The 24,806-nt window shown below is 38.7% G+C and overlaps 1 protein-coding gene across 6 annotated transcripts in view; it reads left to right on the top strand.

The window, feature by feature from the left end:
• The first annotated feature begins 1,919 nt into the window (after positions 1 to 1,919).
• LOC109562578 (serine/threonine-protein kinase MRCK alpha-like) overlaps positions 1,920 to 24,806 on the top strand; it is a 70,638-nt gene continuing 47,751 nt past the window's right edge. For all 6 annotated transcript variants that reach the window (XM_070795166.1, XM_070795165.1, XM_070795164.1 and 3 more), the window contains exons 1-5: positions 1,920 to 2,293; positions 10,057 to 10,150; positions 10,524 to 10,654; positions 12,656 to 12,720; positions 17,323 to 17,399. In XM_070795166.1, the coding sequence (XP_070651267.1) occupies positions 2,223 to 2,293; positions 10,057 to 10,150; positions 10,524 to 10,654; positions 12,656 to 12,720; positions 17,323 to 17,399 (438 nt within the window). In that variant the 5' untranslated portion in view covers positions 1,920 to 2,222. The remainder of the gene's footprint in view (positions 2,294 to 10,056; positions 10,151 to 10,523; positions 10,655 to 12,655; positions 12,721 to 17,322; positions 17,400 to 24,806) is intronic.

Below are 24,806 nucleotides of genomic sequence, written 5' to 3'. Positions count from 1 at the left end.
CAGAGCATATTAAGGATGACCAATGAGTGAAAGTTTTATGAAGAACAGGATAACTGCTTAGTTTTGAAATATTTTCCCTACCAAACAGCTTATTAGTTAGAAATGGAGACAAGAAAATTTATACTCAAGAAACAATCTGCTTACCCAAACAATGTTAATATCACCAACAATGAGGCAAATGGCCATTAAGTGTCCCTGGGGTTCTTGGTGTTGGAGTATGTGCCATCCTACAGGGTACTATAGGACATAACATCAGTTTTATGGAATTCCTCCCCAAGCTGCTAACATGTATCTAATCATGTGGAAACCAAACTAAAAATAATCGGTTCATCTTTTTCAAAGTTTCCAGGTCATGAAAGACAAAGACAGACTGAGGAAAGTCTCCAGACTAAATATATATGACTTAAATGAAATGAGCAGTCCCAGATTCTATCCTGAACCTAGAGAAACATAATTATGAAGGACATTATTAGGACAAATAACAAAATTTGAATATAGGATATGTTTTAGTTAAAAGTGTTGTGATGATGATGAATGTCCAGGTTTTTAGTTCTGTGGTTATGTAATAAGTGTATTCTTAAGTGTTTCAGTTCAGTTCAGTCGCTCAGTTGTGTCCGACTCTTTGCAACCCCATGGATTGCAGCACACCAGGCCTCCCTGTCCATCATCAACTCCCAGAGTCCACCCAAACCCATGTCCATTGAGTTGGTGATGCCATCCAACCATCTTATCCTCTGTCGTCCCCTTCTCCTGCCCCTAATCCCTCCCAGCATCAGAGTCTTTTCCAATGAGTCAACTCTTTGCATGAGGTGGCCAAAGTATTGGAGTTTCAGCTTTAGGATCAGTCCTTCCAATGAATATCTAGGACTGATCTCCTTTAGAATGGACTGGTTGGATCTCCTTGCAGTCCAAGGGACTCTCAAGAGTCTTCTCTAACACCACAGTTCAAAAGCATCAATTCTTTGGTGCTCAGCTTTCTTTATAGTCCAACTCTCAATGACCACTGGAAAAACCATACCCTTGACTAGATGGACCTTTGTTGACAAAGTAATATCTCTGCTTTTCAATATGCTGTCTAGGTTGGTCATAACTTTCCTTCCAAGGAGGAAGCATCTTTTAATAAAGTCTAGTGTCTTTGACTTATTTTCAGATGATTCAGGAAAAAAAAATGGAGAAAAAGAGAGTGAAAGAGAGATAAAGTATGTGGGACAAAATGTTTAAAATGTTAAATTTGATAAACAATTTACAGGACCTCTTTGTCTAGTCTTATGATTTTCTACAAGTTTCAAATTTTATCAAAATTGACAGTTACCAAAAGGAAGTATCTCAACAAAACAAAACAGAATAAAAAATTGTAAAACAACTTATAACAATTCCTTCTTATTATATATATATATATATTTGTGGGCTTCCCAGGTAGCGCTAGTGGTAAAGAACTCACCTGCCAATGCAGGAGACATGAGACGCGTGTTTGACCCCTGGGTCGGGAAGATCCCCTGGAGGAAGGGCATGGCAACCCGCTCCAGTATTCTTGCCTGGAGAATCCTATGGACAGAGCAGCCTGGTGGGCTACAGTCCATAGGGTCACACAGAGTTGGACACAACTGAAGTGACTTAGCACGCATACATATATATATTCATATATATATAAGGGCAGGAGGAGAACGGGGCAACAGAGTATGAAATGGTTGGATAACATCACTGATTCAATGGACATGAGTTTGAGCAAACTCTGGGAGATAGTGAAGGACAGGGCAGCCTGGAGTGTTGCAGTCCATGAGGTCACAAAGAATCAGACACAACTTAGTGACTGAACAACAACAATATAAATTCATATCTATTTCATATATGTGTGTTATATATGAAAGTTCAAGTCATAGATAATGTCTAATGATCTAATATCACAGTGTCATCACCAGAATACCCTCCTGGATGACTCTCATTCTGTGTTCCAGGGAATGATTTCCTCCTTTCTCACAGGCTGGACCATTACACATGGATGCCCATCAAGCCTGCACAGTTGAGTCTTCTCACTTAACTGCCACTGAAGTCAGAACTGACCTTGGAACCCTGGGGCAGGACCCTTCCAGCCCCAGGGAGCAGCAGTTGGCCTCACACCGGCAGATCCTTTGGACAAGTGGATGACTTAGAGCTAGACTTTCCGGCCTTTCTTCTCCATCAAGATCTCCAGGAGGGGAAACCCTGGGACTTTTCATGTCACTATGAGCAAAGACAGAACGTCCTTATTCTACAGGTTGAATGATTATAAGCCTTTAAAGAACGCATCAGGAAGGTATGTCAGGCCCATCTACAGTTTTTTTCCTGTTAATTTACCAGTTGTTGCTGAATCACTAAGTCGTGTCCAACTCTTTGCAACCACGTGGATAGTAGCACGCCAGACTCCATGGGGTTATCAAGGCAAGAATACTGGAGTGGGTTGCCATTTCCTTCTCCAAATTTACCAGTAATAACTCAATTATACTTTTTAAAAATATACACTATATAGCATTTATACTTAGAGCTGGATCTCTGGACTTCTGCTTTCAAAATGTTTTTTAAGCTAAATTTCTAATTTCTTTTCTCACTAATTATAACAAGAAATGGTGCTTAGAAATACAGGTCACACTATTTTTAAATACATCATGAAATTAATGAACTAGGAAACTAACTGTGTTTATCAAACATCCTTCAATTTATTTTCTTGATTTATCAAGTTTAAGGTTTTGAATGAGACTTAGAATTATGACACTTTCTGTGAACTCTTTTTTGGTGTATGTTTAAAAATAACAACAAAAAAGTTGTGTGTCCACAATACACAAATATAAATATGTATACACAAACATACATACATATGTGTGTATATACAAACATACGTAAATATATTTTAGGGCAATTTTTTAAAATTTGAATATAGTCTATATTTTAGTTAATAGTGTGTCAATGTTGAATTTCTAGTTTTTTATTTTTGTACTGTGATTATATGAGAACTGTTCTTATATTTAAGTATTTAAGGGTAATAAATCCTTGTGTCTGCAACTTAATAATTTAGAAAAAAATATGGAGAGTGAGTGATAGACAAAGTAAATGAGGCAAAATTTTATATATATATATATATATACACACACACACACACACATGTATATATGTATCTATATATCTTTTGAGGTTTGGGTATATTGTTCAGTTGCCAAGTCATGTCTGACTCTTTGCAACTCCATGAACTGCAGCATGCCAGGCTTCCCTGTCCTTTACTATCTCCTGGAGTTTGCTTAAATTCATGTCTATTGAGTCACTGATGCCATCCAACCATCTCATCCCTGTCTTCCCCTTCTCTTCTTGCCCTTAATCTTTCCCAGCATCAGGGTCTTTTCTAATGAGTCGGCTCTTCACATCAGGTGGCCAAAGTATTGGTGTTTTAGTTTCAGCATCAGTCCTTCCAGTGAATATTCAGGGTTGATTTCCCATAGGATTGACTGGTTTGATCTCCTTGCTGTCCAAGGGACTCTCAAGAGTCTTCTCCAGCACCACAATTTGAAAGCATCAATTTGGCACTCGGCCTTCTTTATGATCCAGCTCTCACATCCATTCATCACTACTGGCAAAAGCCATAGCTCAGACGATAAAGTGTCTGTCTACAATGCGGGAGACCCGGGTTCAATCCCTGGGTTGGGAAGATCCCCTGGAGAAGGAAATGGCAATCTACTCCAGTACTACTGCCTGGAAAAATCCCATGGACAGAGGAGCCTGGTAGGCTACAGTCCATGGGGTCGAAAAGAGTCGGACACGACTGAGGCACTTCACTATTGGCAAAATAATATGTTTTTTAATATGCTATCTGAGTTTGTCGTAGCTTTTCTTCCAAGGAGCAAATGTCTTTTCATTTCGTGGCTACAGTCACTGTTCTCAGTGATTTTGGAGCCCAAGAAAATAAAACCTGTTACTGTTTCCACTTTCCCCCCATTTATTTGTCATGATTTTTTGAATGTATATATTTCAGATGCTTCTAACTCCTCAGCCAGCTAAATAAATAATCATTTTCCATTTGTGTCTTAATTCTCAGATGCGTTTAATACATTTAGACTCACATTAGTCCTAGGAGGTAGAACCTAATTGGTTCCCAGGAATATGTAACCAGTGCCTACACTAGTCTCACTGTTATGTTTCTTCCTTGCACGTATTTTGGTTTGTGTGTTCTGTCTAAACTCTTTTCATTATGATTTGTTCGTTGGCAATTATTTCCTTTTAATTTCCCTAAGAATTTGTTCAAACATTGCATCCTGTTTGCTTCTTTGATTATTAACATGCAGGAAAGCCACACTAGAAAAAATTTTTTTTCTCTTAAAAGCCCTTCATATATATCATGCATCACATGTAAGTATATATGAGATGTATGCTTGTTTCAAAAAGTTCCACTATAAGTAAGTCAGAAAGAAAAACACCAATACAGTATATTAATGCATATATATGGAATTTAGAAAAAATGGTAATGATGACCCTATATGTGAGACAGCAAAAGAAACACAGATAGAAAAAACAGACTTTTGGACTCTATGGGAGAAGGCGAAGGTGGGATGATTTGAGAGAATAGAAGTGAAACATGTATATTACCATAAGTGAAATAGGTCACCAGTCCAAGTTTGATGCATGGAACAGGGCACTGAAAGCCAGTGCACTGGGACAACCCTGAGGGATGGGATGAGGAGAGAGCGGGGAGGAGGGTTCAGGATGGGGGACAACCATGTACACCTATGGCTGATTCATGTCAATGTATGGCAAAACCCACCATAATATTGTAAAGTAATTAGCCTCCAATTAAAATAAATAAATTAATTTTTTAAAAAGAATTCTGATAGTTCCACTCCAGTTCTAACTCTGGCATCATATGGGAGTTTAGATCCAGTTTATTATTTACTGACAATACTTTAGATGTAATCATAAGTTACTAATTATGTTTCCGTGTTCTTGTGTTTCCTGTCTTCCCTCTCTCTTTTTTATTTTTTTTTTATTTTTTTTTTCATTAATTTAAACTTCTTTTCTCCCAAATCTTCCCACCCTCTCCCTCTCCCACAGAGTCCATAAGCCTGTTCTATACATCAGTGTCTCTTTTGCTGTCTCGTATACAGGGTTATCGTTACCATCTTTCTAAATTCCATATATATGCATTAGTATACTGTATTGGTGTTTTTCCTTCTGGCTTACTTCACTCTGTATAATAGGCTCCAGTTTCATCCACCTCATTAGAACTGATTCAAATGTATTCTTTTTAATGGCTGAGTAATACTCCATTGTGTATATGTACCACTGCTTTCTTATCCATTCATCTGCTGATGGACATCTAGGTTGCTTCCATGTCCTGGCTATTATAAACAGTGCTGCGATGAACATTGGGGTACACGTGTCTCTTTCCCTTCTGGTTTCCTCAGTGTGTATGCCCAGCAGTGGGATTGCTGGATCATAAGGCAGTTCTATTTCCAGTTTTTTAAGGAATCTCCACACTGTTCTCCATAGTGGCTGTACTAGTTTGCATTCCCACCAACAGTGTAAGAGGGTTCCCTTTTCTCCACACCCTCTCCAGCATTTATTATTTGTAGACTTTTGGATCGCAGCCATTCTGACTGGTGTGAAATGGTATCTCATAGTGGTTTTGATTTGCATTTCTCTGATAATGAGTGACGTTGAGCATCTTTTCATGTGTTTGTTAGCCATCTGTATGTCTTCTTTGGAGAAATGTCTATTTAGATCTTTGGCCCATTTTTTGATTGGGTCATTTATTTTTCTGGAGTTGAGCTGTAGGAGTTGCTTGTATATTTTTGAGATTAGTTGTTTGTCGGTTGCTTCATTTGCTATTATTTTCTCCCATTCTGAAGGCTGTCTTTTCACCTTGCTAATAGTTTCCTTTGATGTGTAGAAGCTTTTAATTTTAATTAGGTCCCATTTGTTTATTTTTGCTTTTATTTCCAATATTCTGGGAGGTGGGTCATAGAGGATCCTGCTGTGATGTATGTCAGAGAGTGTTTTGCCTATGTTCTCCTCTAGGAGTTTTATAGTTTCTGGTCTTACGTTGAGATCTTTAATCCATTTTGAGTTTATTTTTGTATATGGTGTTAGAAAGTGTTCTAGTTTCATTCTTTTACAAGTGGTTAACCAGATTTCCCAGCACCACTTGTTAAAGAGATTGTCTTTAATCCATTGTATATTCTTGCCTCCTTTGTCAAAGATAAGGTGTCCATATGTGCGTGGATTTATCTCTGGGCTTTCTATTTTGTTCCATTGATCTATATTTCTGTCTTTGTGCCAGTACCATACTGTCTTGATAACTGTGGCTTTGTAGTAGAGCCTAAAGTCAGGTAGGTTGATTCCTCCAGTTCCATTTTTCTTTCTCAAGATCGCTTTGGCTATTCGAGGTTTTTTGTATTTCCATACAAATTGTGAAATTATTTGTTCTAGCTCTGTGAAGAATACTGTTGGTAGCTTGATAGGGATTGCACTGAATCTATAAATTGCTTTGGGTAGTATACTCATTTTCACTATATTGATTCTTCCAATCCATGGACATGGTATATTTCTCCATCTATTAGTGTCCTCTTTGATTTCTTTCACCAGTGTTTTATAGTTTTCTATATATAGGTCTTTAGTTTCTTTAGGTAGATATATTCCTAAGTATTTTATTCTTTTCATTGCAATGGTGAATGGAATTGTTTCCTTAATTTCTCTTTCTGTTTTCTCATTATTAGTGTATAGGAATGCAAGGGATTTCTGTGTGTTGATTTTATATCCTGCAACTTTACTATAATCATTGATTAGTTCTAGTAATTTTCTGGTGGAGTCTTTAGGGTTTTCTATGTAGAGGATCATGTCATCTGCAAACAGTGAGAGTTTTACTTCTTTTCCAATTTGGATTCCTTTTATTTCTTTTTCTGCTCTGATTGCTGTGGCCAAAACTTCCAAAACTATGTTGAATAGTAATGGTGAAAGTGGGCACCCTTGTCTTGTTCCTGACTTTAGGGGAAATGCTTTCAATTTTTCACCATTGAGGATAATGTTTGCTGTGGGTTTGTCATATATAGCTTTTATTATGTTGAGGTATGTTCCTTCTATTCCTGCTTTCTGGAGAGTTTTTATCATAAATGGGTATTGAATTTTGTCAAAGGCTTTCTCTGCATCTATTGAGATAATCATATGGTTTTTGTTTTTCAATTTGTTAATGTGGTGTATTACATTGATTGATTTGCGGATATTGAAGAATCCTTGCATCCCTGGGATAAAGCCCACTTGGTCATGCTGTATGATCTTTTTAATGTGTTGTTGGATTCTGATTGCTAGAATTTTGTTTAGGATTTTTGCATCTATATTCATCAGTGATATTGGCCTGTAGTTTTCTTTTTTTGTGGGATCTTTGTCAGGTTTTGGTATTAGGGTGATGGTGGCCTCATAGAATGAGTTTGGAAGTTTACCTTCCTCTGCAATTTTCTGGAAGAGTTTGAGCAGGATAGGTGTTAGCTCTTCTCTAAATTTTCGGTAGAATTCAGCTGTGAAGCCGTCTGGACCTGGGCTTTTGTTTGCTGGAAGATTTTTGATTACAGTTTCAATTTCCGTGCTTGTGATGGGTCTGTTAAGGTTTTCTATTTCTTCCTGGTCGAGTTTTGGAAAGTTGTACTTTTCTAAGAATTTGTCCATTTCTTCCTCGTTGTCCGTTTTATTGGCATATAATTGTTGATAATAGTCTCTTATGATCCTTTGTATTCCTGTGTTGTCTGTTGTGATCTCTCCATTTTCATTTCTAATTTTATTGATTTGATTTTTCTCCCTTTGTTTCTTGATGAGTCTGGCTAATGGTTTATCAATTTTATTTATCCTTTCAAAGAACCAGCTTTTGGCTTTGTTGATTTTTGCTATGGTCTCTTTTGTTTCTTTTGCATTTATTTCTGCTCTAATTTTTAAGATTTCTTTCCTTCTACTAACCCTGGGGTTCTTCATTTCTTCCTTTTCTAGTTGATTTAGGTGTAGAGTTAGGTTATTTATTTGACTTTTTTCTTGTTTCTTGAGGTGTGCCTGTATTGCTATGAACTTTCCCCTTAGGACTGCTTTTACCGTGTCCCACAGGTTTTGGGTTGTTGTGTTTTCATTTTCATTTGTTTCTATGCAAATTTTGATTTCTTTTTTGATTTCTTCTGTGATTTGTTGGTTATTCAGCAGGGTGTTGTTCAGCCTCCATATGTTGGAATTTTTAATAGTTTTTCTCCTGTAATTGAGATCTAATCTTACTGCATTGTGGTCAGAAAAGATGCTTGGAATGATTTCTATTTTTTTGAATTTACCAAGGCTAGCTTTATGGCCCAGGATGTGATCTATCCTGGAGAAGGTTCCATGTGCGCTTGAGAAAAAGGTGAAATTCATTGTTTTGGGATGAAATGTCCTATAGATATCAATTAGGTCTAACTGGTCTATTGTATCGTTTAAAGTTTGTGTTTCCTTGTTAATTTTCTGTTTAGTTGATCTATCCATAGGTGTGAGTGGGGTATTAAAGTCTCCCACTATTATTGTGTTATTGTTAATTTCTCCTTTCATACTTGTTAGCATTTGTCTTACATACTGCGGTGCTCCCGTGTTGGGTGCATATATATTTATAATTGTTATGTCTTCTTCTTGGATTGATCCTTTGATCATTATGTAGTGACCTTCTTTGTCTCTTTTCACAGCCTTTGTTTTAAAGTCTATTTTATCTGATATGAGTATTGCTACTCCTGCTTTCTTTTGGTCCCTACCTCTCTCTTGAATTTAGTGTTTGTCTTGCACTAGAGAACATCCTGGAAGACTTCTTTCAGAAAAGTCTGTGTTGTACACTTCCTACCTCTTTGTATGTCCAAAATTTTCTTTCATTTGCTTTTATACTTGCATTTTTTATTTGCCAGCCTCAGCATTTCCTAGAGAGTGATAGGACTAACTATCCCATTAACTGAGTGATCCTCTGGGAATGGAGGTTTAATGCTGTTATATTAATAAAGTAGTGTAGACTGTATGTAATGCTTGTGTGTGTGTGTGCATGTTCAGTCGTGTCTGACTCTTTGGAATTTTCCAGTCAAGAATACTGGAGCAGGTTGCCATTTCTTTCTCCAAGTTATCTTTTTGACCCAGGGATCAAATCTGTTTTTTGTGTCTCCTGCATTAGCTGGCAGGTTCTTTACCAGCTTAGCCACCAAGGGACTCATACACTATGCTTACCAGTAAGCTATTTTACATATGGGCGTAGTGTGGATTTTCAATGATTACATTAATATTTTAATTAGTCTCTAAGAAGAAACAGTTTGAAATAGTGACCTTCCTTAACTAAGTCAGTAAAACTATAAGCTGAGCACCAAAGAACTGATGCTTTTGAACTGTGGTGTTGAAGACTCTTGAAAGTCTGTGGGACTGCAAAGAGAACAAACCAGTCCATCCTAAAAGAAATCAGTCCTGAATATTCACTGGAAGGACTGATGCTAAAGCTGAAACTCCAATACTTTGGTCACTTTGGCAAAGAACTGATTCATTTGAAAAGACCCTGATGCTGGGAAAGATTGAAGGTGGGAGGAGAAGGGGACGACAGAGGATGAGATGGTTGGATGGCATCACCGACTCAATCGACATGAGTTTGAGAAAACTCTGGGAGTTGGTGATGGACAGGGAGCCTTGGCATGCTGCAGTCCATGGGGTCACAAAGAGTCAGACACGACTGAGCGACTGAACTGAACTGACTGAAAACTATCTTTGCCTTGAATTAATTGTTTCTCCAACAACATGATCTGAACCTGGAAGAAGTCTACTGTTGTCCAGTGTGCCCTAAATCTGGTCAACCATTTCACATTTTTTAATGAGCATTATAAAAATCCAGGATAACATATATTTTAGAGGTATCTCTAGATTTTTACCCTTTTCTGTTGGTCAGAAATTATTTGTTATGACTCCTTAAATACTTTGTGCTAAGATTCACTGTCCTGTATCTTTCTTTATTCTCATTAGGTTGGTTAATTTTTTTCCATGTTTGCCATTATCTGTCTTTTACTTTCTATATTATAGCATCAAGGATGAAAAAGAGGCTCAGGACTTGGTGTTAGAAAAAACCGAAGAAGAGGAGTCTTTAAGAAATTCCAGCTTGGTTTTAGGAGCAAGAGTGAGTGTCAATCACAGCCCAGAAAGGCTCATAAAATGGAAAAAAGGAAAGCTAAAATGATGATAATAAACTTGCTGAATAATCTCAGTTCATTGGATTTCAACCTGAAATATGCCTTTTCATATGAGATCAGTCCTACTTTTTTTGGAAAGGGAGGCAGTTACCAGAATTATAAGAATAAAAATGAGACTGTTCACATGAATTTTTAATACTATCCCCAAATTTATTGAAAAATAATACATTTTAACAGTCAGTTTTCTGTTTACTATTCAAGAAAACTAATAGTCCCCAGCACCTCCGAACTTTTTCTAGAGGTGATTTAAAATTTTGTAAACTTAAGATGGAACTCAAACCTACTTACCTGATTTTGTAGAAAATGCCAGGGGCAATGGAGCGATGTGATAAACTGGATATGTCAGCTATGATTATGTTGGAGTCAGCTTTGGACAGAGAGAAAATTTCCAGAAAGATCCTCCCAGAGGCTGTGCCAGTCACTCTAAACTGGTGAGACCAACTGATACCATTTTTTAAATGATTGTTTTATAATCTGGTTGCAAAGTGTTGTGTTTAGTTTCTTCCTAAGACAAGTCGGAGAAGGCAATGGCACCCCACTCCAGTACTCTTGCCTGGAAAATCCCATGGAGGGAGGAGCCTGGTAGGCTGCAGTCCACGGGGTCGCTAAGGGTCGGACACGACTGAGCGACTTCACTTTCACTTTTCACTTTCCTGCATTGGAGAAGGCAGTGGCACCCCACTCCGTGTTCTTGCCTGGAGAATCCCAGGGACGGGGGAGCCTCGTGGGCTGCCGTCTATGGGGTCGCACAGAGTCGGACACGACTGAGGCGACTTAGTAGTAGTAGTAGTAAGACATAAAGTATGGGTTTTTTTTAAAGAATAGATTTATTTCTATGAAAAATGATGAAAGTTTGAAACCAATTAGTTACTTTTAACATATGTACTTTCAACAGGCTTTAATTGATTCCAGTATCTCTACAAAATGATATCAATAATACTAAAAACTAAATCATCTGTGAATGAAATTTCTGTTGTTCTCTCCTTATTTGCAAAATTTCCTTGATTCACAGGTTCCCCAAATCCTCTAGTAAGAAATACCTTGTATACGTAGAAAAAAATCTTTTGAATAGTAATAGAATGAGGTAAACTCAAAATGAGGCATATTTCCCATGGACCTTTAACTATTAAATGACCTTTAACTTCTACTGAGGTTAGTTTCCATATATTTTTAATTATAGCTGTAACTTGCACATGGCAATATGTGTATTTTTTAAAGGCTGCCTCTCTCCATTCTGTTTGCTGGTCAGTAAAGCAGTTTGTTTTATTCTTACCACAAACATAGAGCAAATTAAACTCCAACAATGTGTATGCTGCTGCTGCTGCTAAGTCACTTCAGTCGTGTCTGACTCTCTGCGACTCCATAGATGGTAGCCCACCAGGCTCCCCCGTCCCTGGGATTCTCCAGGCAAGAACAATGTGTATGACAATATGATAATCATACAAATAGACAGTAAGCATAGCTAATAAATACATCAGTGTATTTGAGGTGGTATAGTATCAGAGAGTGGAGAAGGCAATGGCACCCCACTCCAGTACTCTTGCCTGGAAAATCCCATGGATGGAGGAGCCTGGTAGGCTGTAGTCCGTGGGATCACTAAGAGTCGGGCACGACTGAGTGACTTCACTTTCACTTTTCACTTTCCTGCATTGGAGAAGAAAATGGCAGCCCGCTCCAGTGTTCTTGCCTGGAGAATCCCAGTGATGGGGGAGCCTGGTGGGCTGCCGTCTCTAGGGTCGCACAGAGTCGGACACGACTGAAGCAACTTAGCAGCAGCAGCAGCAGTATCAGAGAGTAAAAGGAAAAAAAGCAAGAAAATTCAAAACCAGTGTGAAAATATAAACATGACAGCAGTTTCCTACATCAGTGTGCTCAAAAAGAGTCATTTTAATGAGTCAAGAAGAAATATAAGCCTCTGAGGGCCTCTGAGGGCTTAAAGACTAATTCATTTAACTGTAGTTATTAACATTTGAATCAGCTTCAATGTAAAAGTTGAAATACTTAAAGTCAAAAGCTTCATATGTTACAAATGATCCAGTTATACAGTATACTTCATTTAAAAATGAAAAAGACATTCCTCAGTATGTGGATGATACAATGTAAACAGCTATCTGTATAATCTTCCAGAAAAAAACACATTATTTCATCTTATGCACAGAGCATCTCAGTTCACACATTTGCTTAAAAGTAGGCATGTAAATCAGACAGAAAATAGTATATGTATATACATTTATTTGCTCCACTATTTCAATTCCCTATGAAATAAATCCAGATACATTTTATCTGGAATGTTATAAGTAATAAATTCAGCTTGACTGAAGTCTCTAATTGCATTAGCCCTACATTCCAGTTAAGTGAGATAGATCCACTTATAGGTCAGTCTCCTGCACTTTGCATTTAATGGTGTCTTCCCTTTTCTCTGCCTCTTTTAGTAAAATGAAAGCCAGAGAGAAGTACCAGTCTGATATGTGGTTAGAAATTGAACACCCGAATAAAGGTGAGACACTCAGATCTAAAAGGGTATGGGGCTAACTTTTGCCTAAATCAGTACCTATTGCACTCCATGTCCATGAGTCCAGTTAACTAGGCAACCAGTTTACTATGCAAGTGGAAGATTAGCTCTCATAAGCCAGCTTGGAGCCAAGGTTAAGGTTTGTGTGTGTGTCTACTCTTGTTTGATAAAATGTTCAAAGAGTCATTTTGTTTGGTTTTATTTTATACAACTTAAGAGATTTTTCTATCACAGTGGAAGCAAAGTATTTTATTTTAAGTGGAATTACCTTTTATAAAGACCTTTTGTAATACAATTTTTTTCATTTTGTTCCAGTCACATCCCAGTTTTGGGAAGCTCCCATGTGTCACAGCATAAGGCAAAGCCACTCTGGCAATGGGAAAATCTGCTATTCAAATTAAACAGAGTCAAGGCAGCGCATGTCTGTGTGTTTAGAGCTGTAGGAATCAAAGTGGGGAGATGGCGAAGTGCAGCTGAGAAGACATCATCATGGGAGATGCCTCAGATTTGCATCAGGATGCTCCTGATCCTCCTCCACTTTTTTCCCATGGTGCATTTTTAAAAATCTTTTAATTGGAGGATAATTGCATTATAATGTTATGTTGGTTTCTGCCATACAACAATGTAAATCAGCCATAAGTATCTCTGGTTCCTCTGCCTTTTCTAAAACCAGCTTGAACATCTGGAAGTTCACAGTTCACGTGTTGCTGAAGCCTGGCTTGGAGAATTTTGAGCATTACTTTGCTAGCATGTGAGATGAGTGCAATTGTGCGGTAGTTTGAGCATTCTTTGGCATTGCCTTTCTTTGGGATTGAAATGAAAACTGAACTTTTCCAGTCCTGTGGCCACTGCTGAGTTTTCCAAATTTGGTGGCATATTGAGTGCAGCACTTTCACAGCATCATCTTTTAGGATTTGAAATAGCTCAACTGGAATTCCATCACCTCCACTAGCTTTGTTCGTAGTGATACTTCCTAAGGCCCACTTGACTTCACATTGAGGATGTCTGGCTCTACGTGAGCACAGAAGAATTGATGCTTTTGATCTGTGGTCTTGGAGAAGATTCTTGAGAGTCCCTTGGACTGTAAGGAGATCCAACCAGTCCATCCTAAAGAAAATCAGTCCTGGGTGTTCATTAGAAGGACTGATGTTGAAGCTAAACTCCAATATTTTGGCCACCTGATGTGAAGAGCTGACTCATTTGAAAAGACCCTGGTGCTGGGAAAGATTGAGGGCAGGAGGAGAAGGGGACAACAGAGGATGAGATGAATGATAGATGGCATCACCAACTCAATGGCCATGAGTTTGGGTAAACTCTGGGAGTTGGTGATGGACAGGGAGGTCTGGCATACTGCGGTTCATGGGGTTGCAAAGAGTCGGACACGACTGAACGACTGAACTGAACTGAACTGATACATAAGGGGCTTCCCTCTAAAACCTTCCTCCCACTCCCCACCCCTCTAGGTTGTTACAGACCATCAGGTTGAGCTCCTGTGTTATACAGCGACTTCCTACTAGCTACCTTTTTTATACATAGAAGTGTATATATGTCAATGCTACTCTCTTAGTTCATCCCATCCTCTTCTTCCCCCACTGTGTCATCAAGTCTATTCTCTATGTCTACATCTCTATTCCTGCCCTGAAACTAGATTCATCAGTACCATTTTTCTAGATTCCATATATATGCATGAATATATATTTGCTTTTCTATTTCTGACTTACTTCACTCTGTATGACAGACTCTGGATTCATCCACATCACTACAAATGACCCAATTTCATTCTTTTTTATGGCTGAGTAATACTCCATTTTATATAGAATGTATTAAAAAAAAATACACTGTGGGTGTTACCTTTAATCCTTTGAAGGGATATTTCATTTTCTCAATAGAAGCTGCTTCTTATGCAAATATGTTAGTGGAGCTTCCGCCTGTCTGAGTTCACCATTCCTTTCATTCCACAGTTTTTTGGTTCACATTGGATTGTATCAGAGTGAGATGAACCTGCAAGAGCTGATCAACATTCTGGAGGGGAAGGAATAGGTGAATCAGGAATTCAAGATAGGCAAACTCTGGAAGTAAATATTTGTCTAATAAATATTTGTGGGTTGACTTTTTATGGACAGTAGAAGAAACAATTAAAAAGAACTTGAGTATCCTTATAAAGACAAGAACCAAGATAGGTCCTAATTCAAGAGAGAGGTAGAATAAGTGATGCACTGAATACAGAATAAGTGATATAGCAAGTTCAGATGGTAGTGGCCTCAGGGCAGATGCTCCAGCAAAGGAATCAAGGCAAGGGTATTGCTCACTACAGAGAACCAGTAGATGGGATCCTTCAGGACCCCAAAACCTTGATAAGTGGGAGTAGTGCTAAGCTTGACATTTTTTTGAAGGAACCTAAAAACAAAGACTATATATTATCACAATACTTTATCAAGTTAACATTTTAAGCTTTACACATGAAGTTTTATTTCTCAGTTCAGTCACTCAGTCGTGTCCGACTCTTTGCAACCCCATGGACTGCAGCACACCAGGCCTCCCTGTCCATCATCAACTCCCAGAGTTTACTCAAACTCATGTCCATTGAGTCAGTGATGCCATCCAACCATCTCATCCTCTGTCGTCCCCTTCTCCTCCCACCTTCAATCTTTCCCAGCATCAGAGTCTTTCCCAATGAATCAGTTCTTTGTATCAGGTGGCCAAAGTATTGGTTTCAGCTTCAACATCCGTCCTTCTAATGAATATTCAGGACTGATTTCTTTTAGGATGGACTGGTTGGATCTTCTTGCAGTCCCAGGGACTCTCAAGAGTCTTCTTCAACACCACAGTTCAAAAGCATCAATTCTTCAGCACTCAGCTTTCTTCACAGTCCAACTCTCACATCCGTACATAACTACTGGAAAAACCATAGCCTTGACTAGGCAGACCTTTGTTGGCAAAGTAACGTCTCTGCTTTTCAATATGCTGTCTAGCTTTGTTATAACTTTTCTTCCAAGGAGCAAGCGTCTTTTAATTTCATGGCTGCAGTCACCACCTGCAGTGATTTTGAAGCCCAAAAAAATGAAGTCTGTCATTGTTTCATTTTTATTTGTCACAGTTTTATTTTTACCATTATTTTTTCCCTGAATGCTGTAGAGCAGTACAATCCTTATGCAGTATTATGTGACATTTCTGGACACATTTCCTTACTTGACTATTAAGAAATTGTGTTGGCAATTTAGAGCTGGAAAATTCACACTCATGGCAATATCAGTTGTTAAATGTATGCTTATTGGAGAACGTCTAAATTCCTACTTTTTCTTCTCTTGTATTTAAATAAAGTTATACTCATACCATAAGGTTTTATTTTTTAGTATATTTAAAGTTCATACAATTGCTAAATGACAATGTATGGAATTTCTTTAAAATTCCTTTAAGGGAAAAAATAAACTTGTAGTTGGCTATTTTATTTTGTCTAAATAAATAAAGCCTTGATACTATCATAAAAGTTTTAAGTATAATTAATATTTGTTTTATATCTGCCTGTGTTCTTCTTATAGATAACTTAAGCTAAGAAATGCATACATTTGACCCTCCATATCTGTGAGTTCCATGTCTGTGGATTTGCCCAAACTCAGATAAAAAATACAAAACAAAAGATTTATGGAAAGTTCCAAAAAGGAAAACTTGACTTTGCTGTGCACCATTCTATTTACATAGAATTTATATTGAATTTGCCAGCTTCCAGCAACTATTAACATAGCATTTACATTTTATTCAGTACTATAAGTAACCTAGAGATGATTTAAAGCATAGAGGAGGATGTGGGTAGGTTATTACATGCAAATACTACATTACTTCATGTAAAGAACTCGAGCATCGGAGGACTTTGGTATCTGCAAGGGGTACTGGAAGCCATATCCTATGGATACTAACAGATAATTGTACTAGGTACCTGGGTTAGGAGGTTAGGAAATTGATTCCTGCTGTGGGGAGAAGCTAACATAGAAAAAGCATCTATCATTGGCATGACTATATTGCTGAAATCCCCTTGAGGCTTCTAAAAATGTTTCAAAATTTATTTAAATGTAATACTATTAAGGAAAAGAAAGCAATGACTTGACACGCAGGAGTTAATTCATGAAAACTTACATAATTTATTTATATAATTTCATTATAAGTTTGCATAAATTTGCTAAAATTATTTCATTTGAGATGCATAATTCTCAGATATATTTAATATATAAAAATAAATATAAACCTATTTTGATTTAAATATGTACACAAGGACTTCCCAGGTGGCACTAGTTTTAAAGAACCTGCCTGCCAATGCAGGAGACATAAGAGACGTGGTTTCCAGGGCATGGCAACCCACTCCAGTATTCTTGCCTGGAGAATTCCTCAGACAGGGAAACCTTGTGGGCTACAGCTCATAGGGTTGCACAGAGTCAGACACAACTGAAGCAACTTAGCACGCACACACTCACATAAATCAGGTTATCTCCAAAAATATGGTCTGAAAACAATTTTAAAGAGATTAAGGTTGAAAAAGGCATGAATGCTGGTTTCAGTTTTCTCATTTATAAACTGCTTGCTGTTGTCTTCCAGGTTTAGTGCTACAAGACCCAAGTTCGTCTTCCTTGGCACTTTTTAATACAACTTCTAATGCTGTGGCTCAGTGTGAAGTAAGTACTAAAATTCTTGGGTATGTGCTGCCGCCACTTCAGAAGTCACTGGTGCTTTCAGAGTAGCACTTCCGTTTGCAATAAAACTCTTTTTTTTTTTTTACTATAAATTTATTTATTTTAATTGGAGGTTAATTACTTTACAATATTGTACTGGTTTTGCCATACTTCAGCATGAATCCACCACAGGTATACACGTGTTCCCCATCCTGAACCCCCCTCCCTCCTCCCTCCCCGTACCATCCCTCTGGGTTGTCCCAGTGCACCAGCCCCAAGCATCCAGTATCATGCATCGAAAACTCTTTTAATATTCCGTGGGAGAGAACTGGAGGCTTGACATAAGCACATAACAAAGAAACAGTTTTCATGGAAATAAGGCTGCAAGGTTATGTAGGCTGTAAAGTCATCTATATTAGAATTAAAATAAAATATTTTACATCGTGAATTCTGACACACATAGAGAAAAGTACGTACCTCTGTTACCTGCTCTCAGGTGAAAATCGGAAACATGACTGATGCCCCACAAGTGTGTCCGTCCTCAGAAACAGCAAGCCCTCTCTTTCTGCTGGGGGCAATTGCTACTCTGCCACTCACCTTGCATTTTGTAATGTTTTTACACTCAGTGAATGTATGCATCCCTAAACAAGAGGATTTAATTTTAGTATATAAGTAGAATCACCCTGTACAGATTCTTTCGTATCACAGCTTTGAGTGGGTGAGTCTCATTTATGTGTAGTAATAATATGTTCAACTGTATTTCAATATATGTGATCATCCATTATGTGAATATACAGTAGTTTATTTACCCATTCTGTTTTTGGGGAATCCTTGGATATGTGTCTGGTTCCAGTCAGGAAACTAAGAACTGTAACAGTTAATAGAGATGTTTCACTTTATCTATTTATTTTTAAAAACTTTATTTAGGTGAAATTGATGTATAAGTGATGTACATATTTAATGTATGTACAATTTGATGACTTTGTAGATACTCATACACTCATGAAACTATCACCACAATCAAAGTAATACATACATCCATTACCTCAAAAAATTCCCTTGTGCTTCTTTTTATTGTTAAACACTTTTGTCCCCACATTGCTTGCTGGATCTTAGTTCTCTGACCAGGGATTGAACCGAGGCCCTCAGCAGTGGAAGCAGGGAGTCCTAACTACTGGACTGCCATCCCTGGCAGAAATATGGTCTCTTACTGCCATTCCTGTAAGAACACTTAACATAAACCCTCTTAACAAGTTTTCAAGTACACAATGCAATACGGCTAGCTATTGGCACAACTTTGTACAGCAGATCTCCAGAATTTATTCATCTTGCATAAGTGAAACTTTGTACTCGTTGACAGACGTTTCCCCACTTTTCCTCTCCTCTAGTTATTGGCAACCAGCATTCCACTCTCTACTTCTATGAGTTTGACTTTAGAATTTTCCCATAAGTGGAATCATGTAGTATTTGTCTTCTGTAACTGGCTTATTTCACTTACCATAATGTCCTATGGGTTCATTCATGTGAAAGTGGAAGTGTTAGTCACTCAGTCATGTCTGACTCTTTGTGACCCCACGGACTATGAAGGTCCAGGATTTGTTTCCTTTAGAATTGACTGGTTTGATCTCCTTGCAGTCCACGGGCCTCCCAAGAGTCTTCTCCAAGTCCACAGTTCAAAAGCATCAATTCTTTGGTGCTCAGCCTTCTTTATGGTCCAACTCTCACATCTATACATGACTACTGGAAAAACTATAGCTTTGACTATACAGACCATTGTTGGCAATGTCTCTGCTTTTTAATATGTTGTCTAGGTTTGTCATAGCTTTCCTTCCAAAGAGCAATTGGCTTTTAATTTCATGGCTGCAGTCACCATCTGCAGTGATTTTGGAGCCCCCCAAAATAAAATCTCTCACTGTTTCCATTGTTTCCCCATCTATTTGCCATGAAGTGATGGGTCTGGATGCCATGATCTTAGTTTTTTGAATGTTGAGTTTTAAGCCAGTTTTTTCACTCTCCTCTTTCACTTTCATCAAGAAGCTCTTTAGTTCCTCTTCACTTTCTGCCATAAGGGTGGTGTCATCTGCATATCTGAGGTTATTGATATTTCTCCTGGCAATCTTGATTCCAGCTTGTGCTTCATCCAGACGAGCATTTCGCATAATGTACTCTGCATATAAGTTAAATAAGCAGGGTAACAATATACAGCCTTGACATAATCCTTTCCCAATTTGGAACCAGTCTCTTCTCAGCACCAAAATCTGGTTTAAGGTTCTCCAGAGGAACAAAACCAACAGGAATTTATATCACTATCTATTTGTGTATCAATATCTCCTTCTGGTTATATTCCATAATCATGTGAGCCAATTCCTTATATCTGTATCTTTTTATATGTCCTTATGTTTATATATATATATGTGTGTGTATATGTTTTAATCTTTTATTTATTTAAGGAAATTATTTATGATCTATTTATGTGAGACAATTTCTTATAATGTCTGTATCTTTTTATCTATCCTTATGTATACTTATGGGCTTCCCAGTTGATGCTAGTGGTAAAGAACCCACTCATCAATGCAGGAACCATTAAGAGATGAGGGTTCAATCCCTGGGTCACAAAGATCCCCTGGAGGAGGGCATGGCAACCCACTCCAGTATTCTTGCCAGGACAATCCCATAGACAGAGGAGCCTGGCAGGCTATAGTCCATAGGGTCAGAAAGAATTGAACATGACTAGCGACTAAACAGTTAAATGAGATTGTAAGAGTGAGACCCTTGTCTGATAGTATTGGTGGCCTCTTCCATATGAGGGCACAGTGAGGAGCTGGCTGTCTGCAAGCTAGAAAGAAAATTCTTACCAGAAGCCAACCACACTGGCACCTTGATCTAAAACATCCAGCCTCTAGAACTATGAGAAATATATGCCTGCTGTTTAGTCACCTAATCCATGTATTTTGTTTTGGCAGCTGTAGTTGACTAAGACACCCCTCAAATTATTTTATGTGGTTAGTGTAACCTGATACCTAAACCTGATAAGGAATATTTTAGAAGGAAGAAGTCTAATCTTACTGGTGAACATACAGAATTCTACTTCTGACATTAATGAGTATTTTGTTGGTTCTATACCTGTTATGAAAAATATAGGTTTTGTCTTAACTGAACACACAGCTTTAAATTTTAGCCACTCATTAAAAGATTATCGAGGGTAAGGCTAAGATAATGATGCTCATGTGTTCGTTAAAGACAAAGGTATACAATCCACTATTTTGGCTGAAGTTACAGAAGCATTCTTTGAACTTTAGTTTGAAATTTAACAAGAACATCCATGGCTTCAGCTGTGCTGATTGCCATGTCCTTGGAACAGTTCAAAGATTATATACACTGTTTTCATTATACTTCATCACTATTGCCCAGTGGTAAAACATCTGCACCATACACATAGCAAATCTGACCTTTTGTATACTCTTAGCTGTACAGTGGGAATTCTCATGAAATCCTGCAATTGTTGAAAAAATTTTTAAGTCTTTAAAAAAAGTTGCTAAACAGAATAAAAAGAATAACTCAGCATGACCAATTTGGTATAAGACCCTGACGCTGGAAAAGATTGAAGGCAGGAGGAGAAGGGGACGACAAAGGATGAGACAGTTGGATGGCATCACCAACTCGGACATGAGTTTGAGCTATCTCCGGGAGTGGATGTTGGACAGGGAAGCCTGGCAGGCTGCAGTCCATGGGGTTGCAAAGAGTCAGACACAACAGAGTGACTGAACTGAACTGAATAGATACACAAAATTTCACTTTCAGTTCAGTTCAGTTCAGTCCAGTCGTTCAGTTGTGTCCGACTCTTCGTGACCCCATGAATTGCAGCACACCAGGCCTCCCTGTCCATCACCAACTCCCAGAGTTCACTCAAACTCATGTCCATCGAGTCGGTGATGCCATCCAGTACCGGGGTCCAGCCCCGGTGGATCCAGGGAATTCGAAGCGGGGACAGCGTCGGTGAGGATCAGGAAACAACTGCTTAATTAAATGTTAATTAAGGATATAAAGAGTAATAGAATAAGGATAGCTCAATGAGGAAATTCAGTGGAGAAAAGAGGCTGAAATAAGGATAGCTCAGTGAGGAAATTCAGGGGAGAAAAGAGGCTGAATAATTCAGCCAGAAGGTGAGAGAAAGAACGACATGGGGAGACCAAGTTTCTGTGAACAAGGCCCACACTTTATTTTCCAAAGTAGTTTTTATACCTTAAGTTATGCATAGAGGATAATGGGGGAAGGGATAGAGTCATGCAGTAAGCCAGGCTTTCTTCCTGCAAACTTATCATATGCAAAAGTTTAGGTGATTTGCATCATCTTCTGGCCCAGAGGCCTGTTAACATTTTAAGACCCTTTCTTCAGAAAACTTATTTTTCTCTAAAGGTGACTAGTCAGGCGCCACCCTCCAAAAGCATTAAAGTTGCATTCCTATAGGGCAAAGGTGTGGTGGGCTGTAACAAGAAAAAGAATTAATTCAAGGTTACAAGATTTCAAAAATTAAAGCTACTACTTACACCAATTATATTAATCAATACACTGCCAGGGACACAGCAGGTAAGGGATATGGAAACTTAGCAGCAAACGTTGTCCCAACAAGTGAAAATCCCTTCACCAATACAATTTCTAATCAATCTTTTAACTGCTCAAAGGAATCTGTATTCAGACAGTTTAGAACATCTCATGCCTCTCACAGTTGGAAGGCTCTGAACAATCACATGTGGCCGGAAAAACCTATTCAGGCAGGCTAGAGGACTTCCAAAGGAGTTTGTAGGTTGAAACACTGTCACACCCAGGAATTATTAACTGGAGCTGTAAGTTAACTTTTTTCAGAGAGAGGTAATGGGGGACAGCCCCCCGTAAAGTCAGAGGTGTAGGTGAGAGCACAAAGCAGAAAGTAGGCAGACTCTGGTTTTGGGGGTAGATGCTCGAGAATTTCCAGAGGGACTCCTGGGGCTCGATCCCGCCTTTGCGTATGCCAAGCCTCCTTCCTCATGACCTTTGCCATGGGCGGAGTTCCTCACGCTGGCTCCCGGCAGTGATAGAATTCCAGTTGAGCTATTCCAGATCCTGAAAGATGATGCTGTGGAAAGTGCTGCACTCAATATGCAATATGCACTCAATATGCAATATGCCGGCTCCCGGCAATCCAGCCATCTCATCCTCTGTCATCCCCTTTTCCTTCTGGAAAATGAATCAACATAACACAGTAACACATTAAAAATATAACACAGTAACAGATTAAAAATATTAAAAGTCTGGCTCAGTCTCTTGTGGGGTCACTGCTCGTTTCTCCTGGGTCCTGGTGCGCACAAGGTATTGTTTGGCCCTCCAAGACTCTGTTTCCCCAGTCCTATGGAAGTTCTGTAATCAAATCCCACTGCCCTTCAAAGTCAAATTCTCAGAGGGTTCTCAGATCCCCAGGTTGGAAACTCTGTTTTGGGCCCTAGAACTTTTGCAACAGTGCAAGAAGGCAATGGCACCCCACTCCAGTACTCTTGCCTGGAAAATCCCATGGATGGAGGAGCCTGGTAGGCTGCAGTCCACGGGATCGCTAAGAGTCGGACACGACTGAGCGACTTCACTTTCACTTTTCACTTGCATGCATTGGAGAAGGAAATGGCAATCCACTCCAGTGTTCTTGCCTGGAGAATCCCAGGGACGGGGGAGCCTGGTGGGCTGCCATCTATGGGGTCATGCAGAGTCGGACACGACTGAAGTGACTTAGCAGTAGCAGCAAGAACTTCTTTGGTATAATTGTTCTCCAGTTTGTAGGCTCAGTGGCTCTATGGTGGGGCTAATGGCAACCTCCTCCAAGACGACTTATGCCACACAACTGTGCCTCCCAGGTCTGCGGCACCCAGAACCCCTGTCCCCACAGCAGGCCATTGCTGACCTGTGCCTCCACAGGAGACCCTCAAACACTCAAAGGCAGGTCTGGTTCAGTGTCTTGTGGGGGTCACTGCACCTTTCCCTGGGTCCTGGTGAGCATGAGGTTTTGTTTGTACCCTCTGAGCATCTCTAGCAGTTATGAGATTTGATTCTAAATGTGATTACACCACTCATACCATCTTGTTGGGACTTCTTTGCCCTTGGACATGGGGTATCTTTCTTTTGTGGGATCCAACATTATCCTGTTGATGGTTGTTCAGCAGCTAGTTGCAATTTCGGTGTTCTTGCAAGAGAAGATGAGCATACATCCCTCTACTCCACCATCTTGATTTTCATGGATTAAAAATATAAATCATATTATTTCAATAAAAGCATAAGAACATCTGAAAAATTTCAACAGCCTTCTATGATAGAAAAGCAAAACCCTTCTTCCCAATCTAGAAATAGAAAACAACTTTCTTTATCTGATCAAAGATATCAGCACCAGCAACAAAAGTCATATATAATAATAATATTTAATATTATATAATTATCATTATATGTTGTATAATATTATTATCCTCCATCCTAAGTCACTTCAGTCATGTCTGACTCTGCAACCCTATGGACCAAAGTCCACCAGGCTCCTCTGTCCATGGGATTCTCCAGGCAAGAATACTGAAGTGGGTTGCCATGCCCTCCTCCAGGGGCTTTTCCCAACCCAGGGATCAAACCCATGTCTCGTACCTTCTCCTGCATTGGCAGTTAGGTTCTTTACCACTAGCACCACCTGGGAAGCCCTCTTTACCAGTAGTGCCACCATTATATATAATAATAATTATATACTCCAGTACTTTGGCCACGTCATGCGAAGAGTTGACTCATTGGAAAAGATTCTGATGCTGGAAGGGCTTGGGGGCAGGAGGAGAAGGGGACGACAGAGGATGAGATGGCTGGATGGCATCACTGACTCGATGGACCTGAGTCTGAGTGAACTCCGGGAGTTGGTGATGGACAGGGAGGCCTGGCGTGCTGAGATTCATGGGGTCGCAAAGAGTCGGACACGACTGAGCAACTGATCTGATCTGATGTATATAACTGTATAATGGCAAAATACTGAAGCTTTTCTATTTTTATATTTATGAACAAAGTATAAAAATGAAAAGTATGAAGTGCAAAAAAGTATAAAAATGAAAAAATAAAAAAATTTATGTTTATGAACATAAAATTCATTATGAAATTGAGGATCTTTTCAATAAATTATTAGAATTATTAATAGTTTAGCAAGGTGATTGACTACCATATCAGTATATAAAAATCAATATACAGAGTATATTATATGTACAGAATATGTTGACTGCAATGTCAATATACAGAAACAAATATATGTCACATCAATATACTCAAATCAAATGCATCTCTCTATATGAATATTAAATAATATGAAGTAATTATATTAGAATATTAAATAATTATCTTTTGAAACATACCCCATTTACAATAGCATAA

The sequence above is a fragment of the Bos indicus genome, chromosome 8 (assembly GCF_029378745.1).
Source record: "Bos indicus isolate NIAB-ARS_2022 breed Sahiwal x Tharparkar chromosome 8, NIAB-ARS_B.indTharparkar_mat_pri_1.0, whole genome shotgun sequence".
In the NCBI taxonomy this organism is placed as follows: Eukaryota; Metazoa; Chordata; class Mammalia; order Artiodactyla; family Bovidae; genus Bos; species Bos indicus.
Note: the sequence above shows the minus strand (reverse complement) of the source record. Positions and strands in the feature narration are given on the sequence as shown.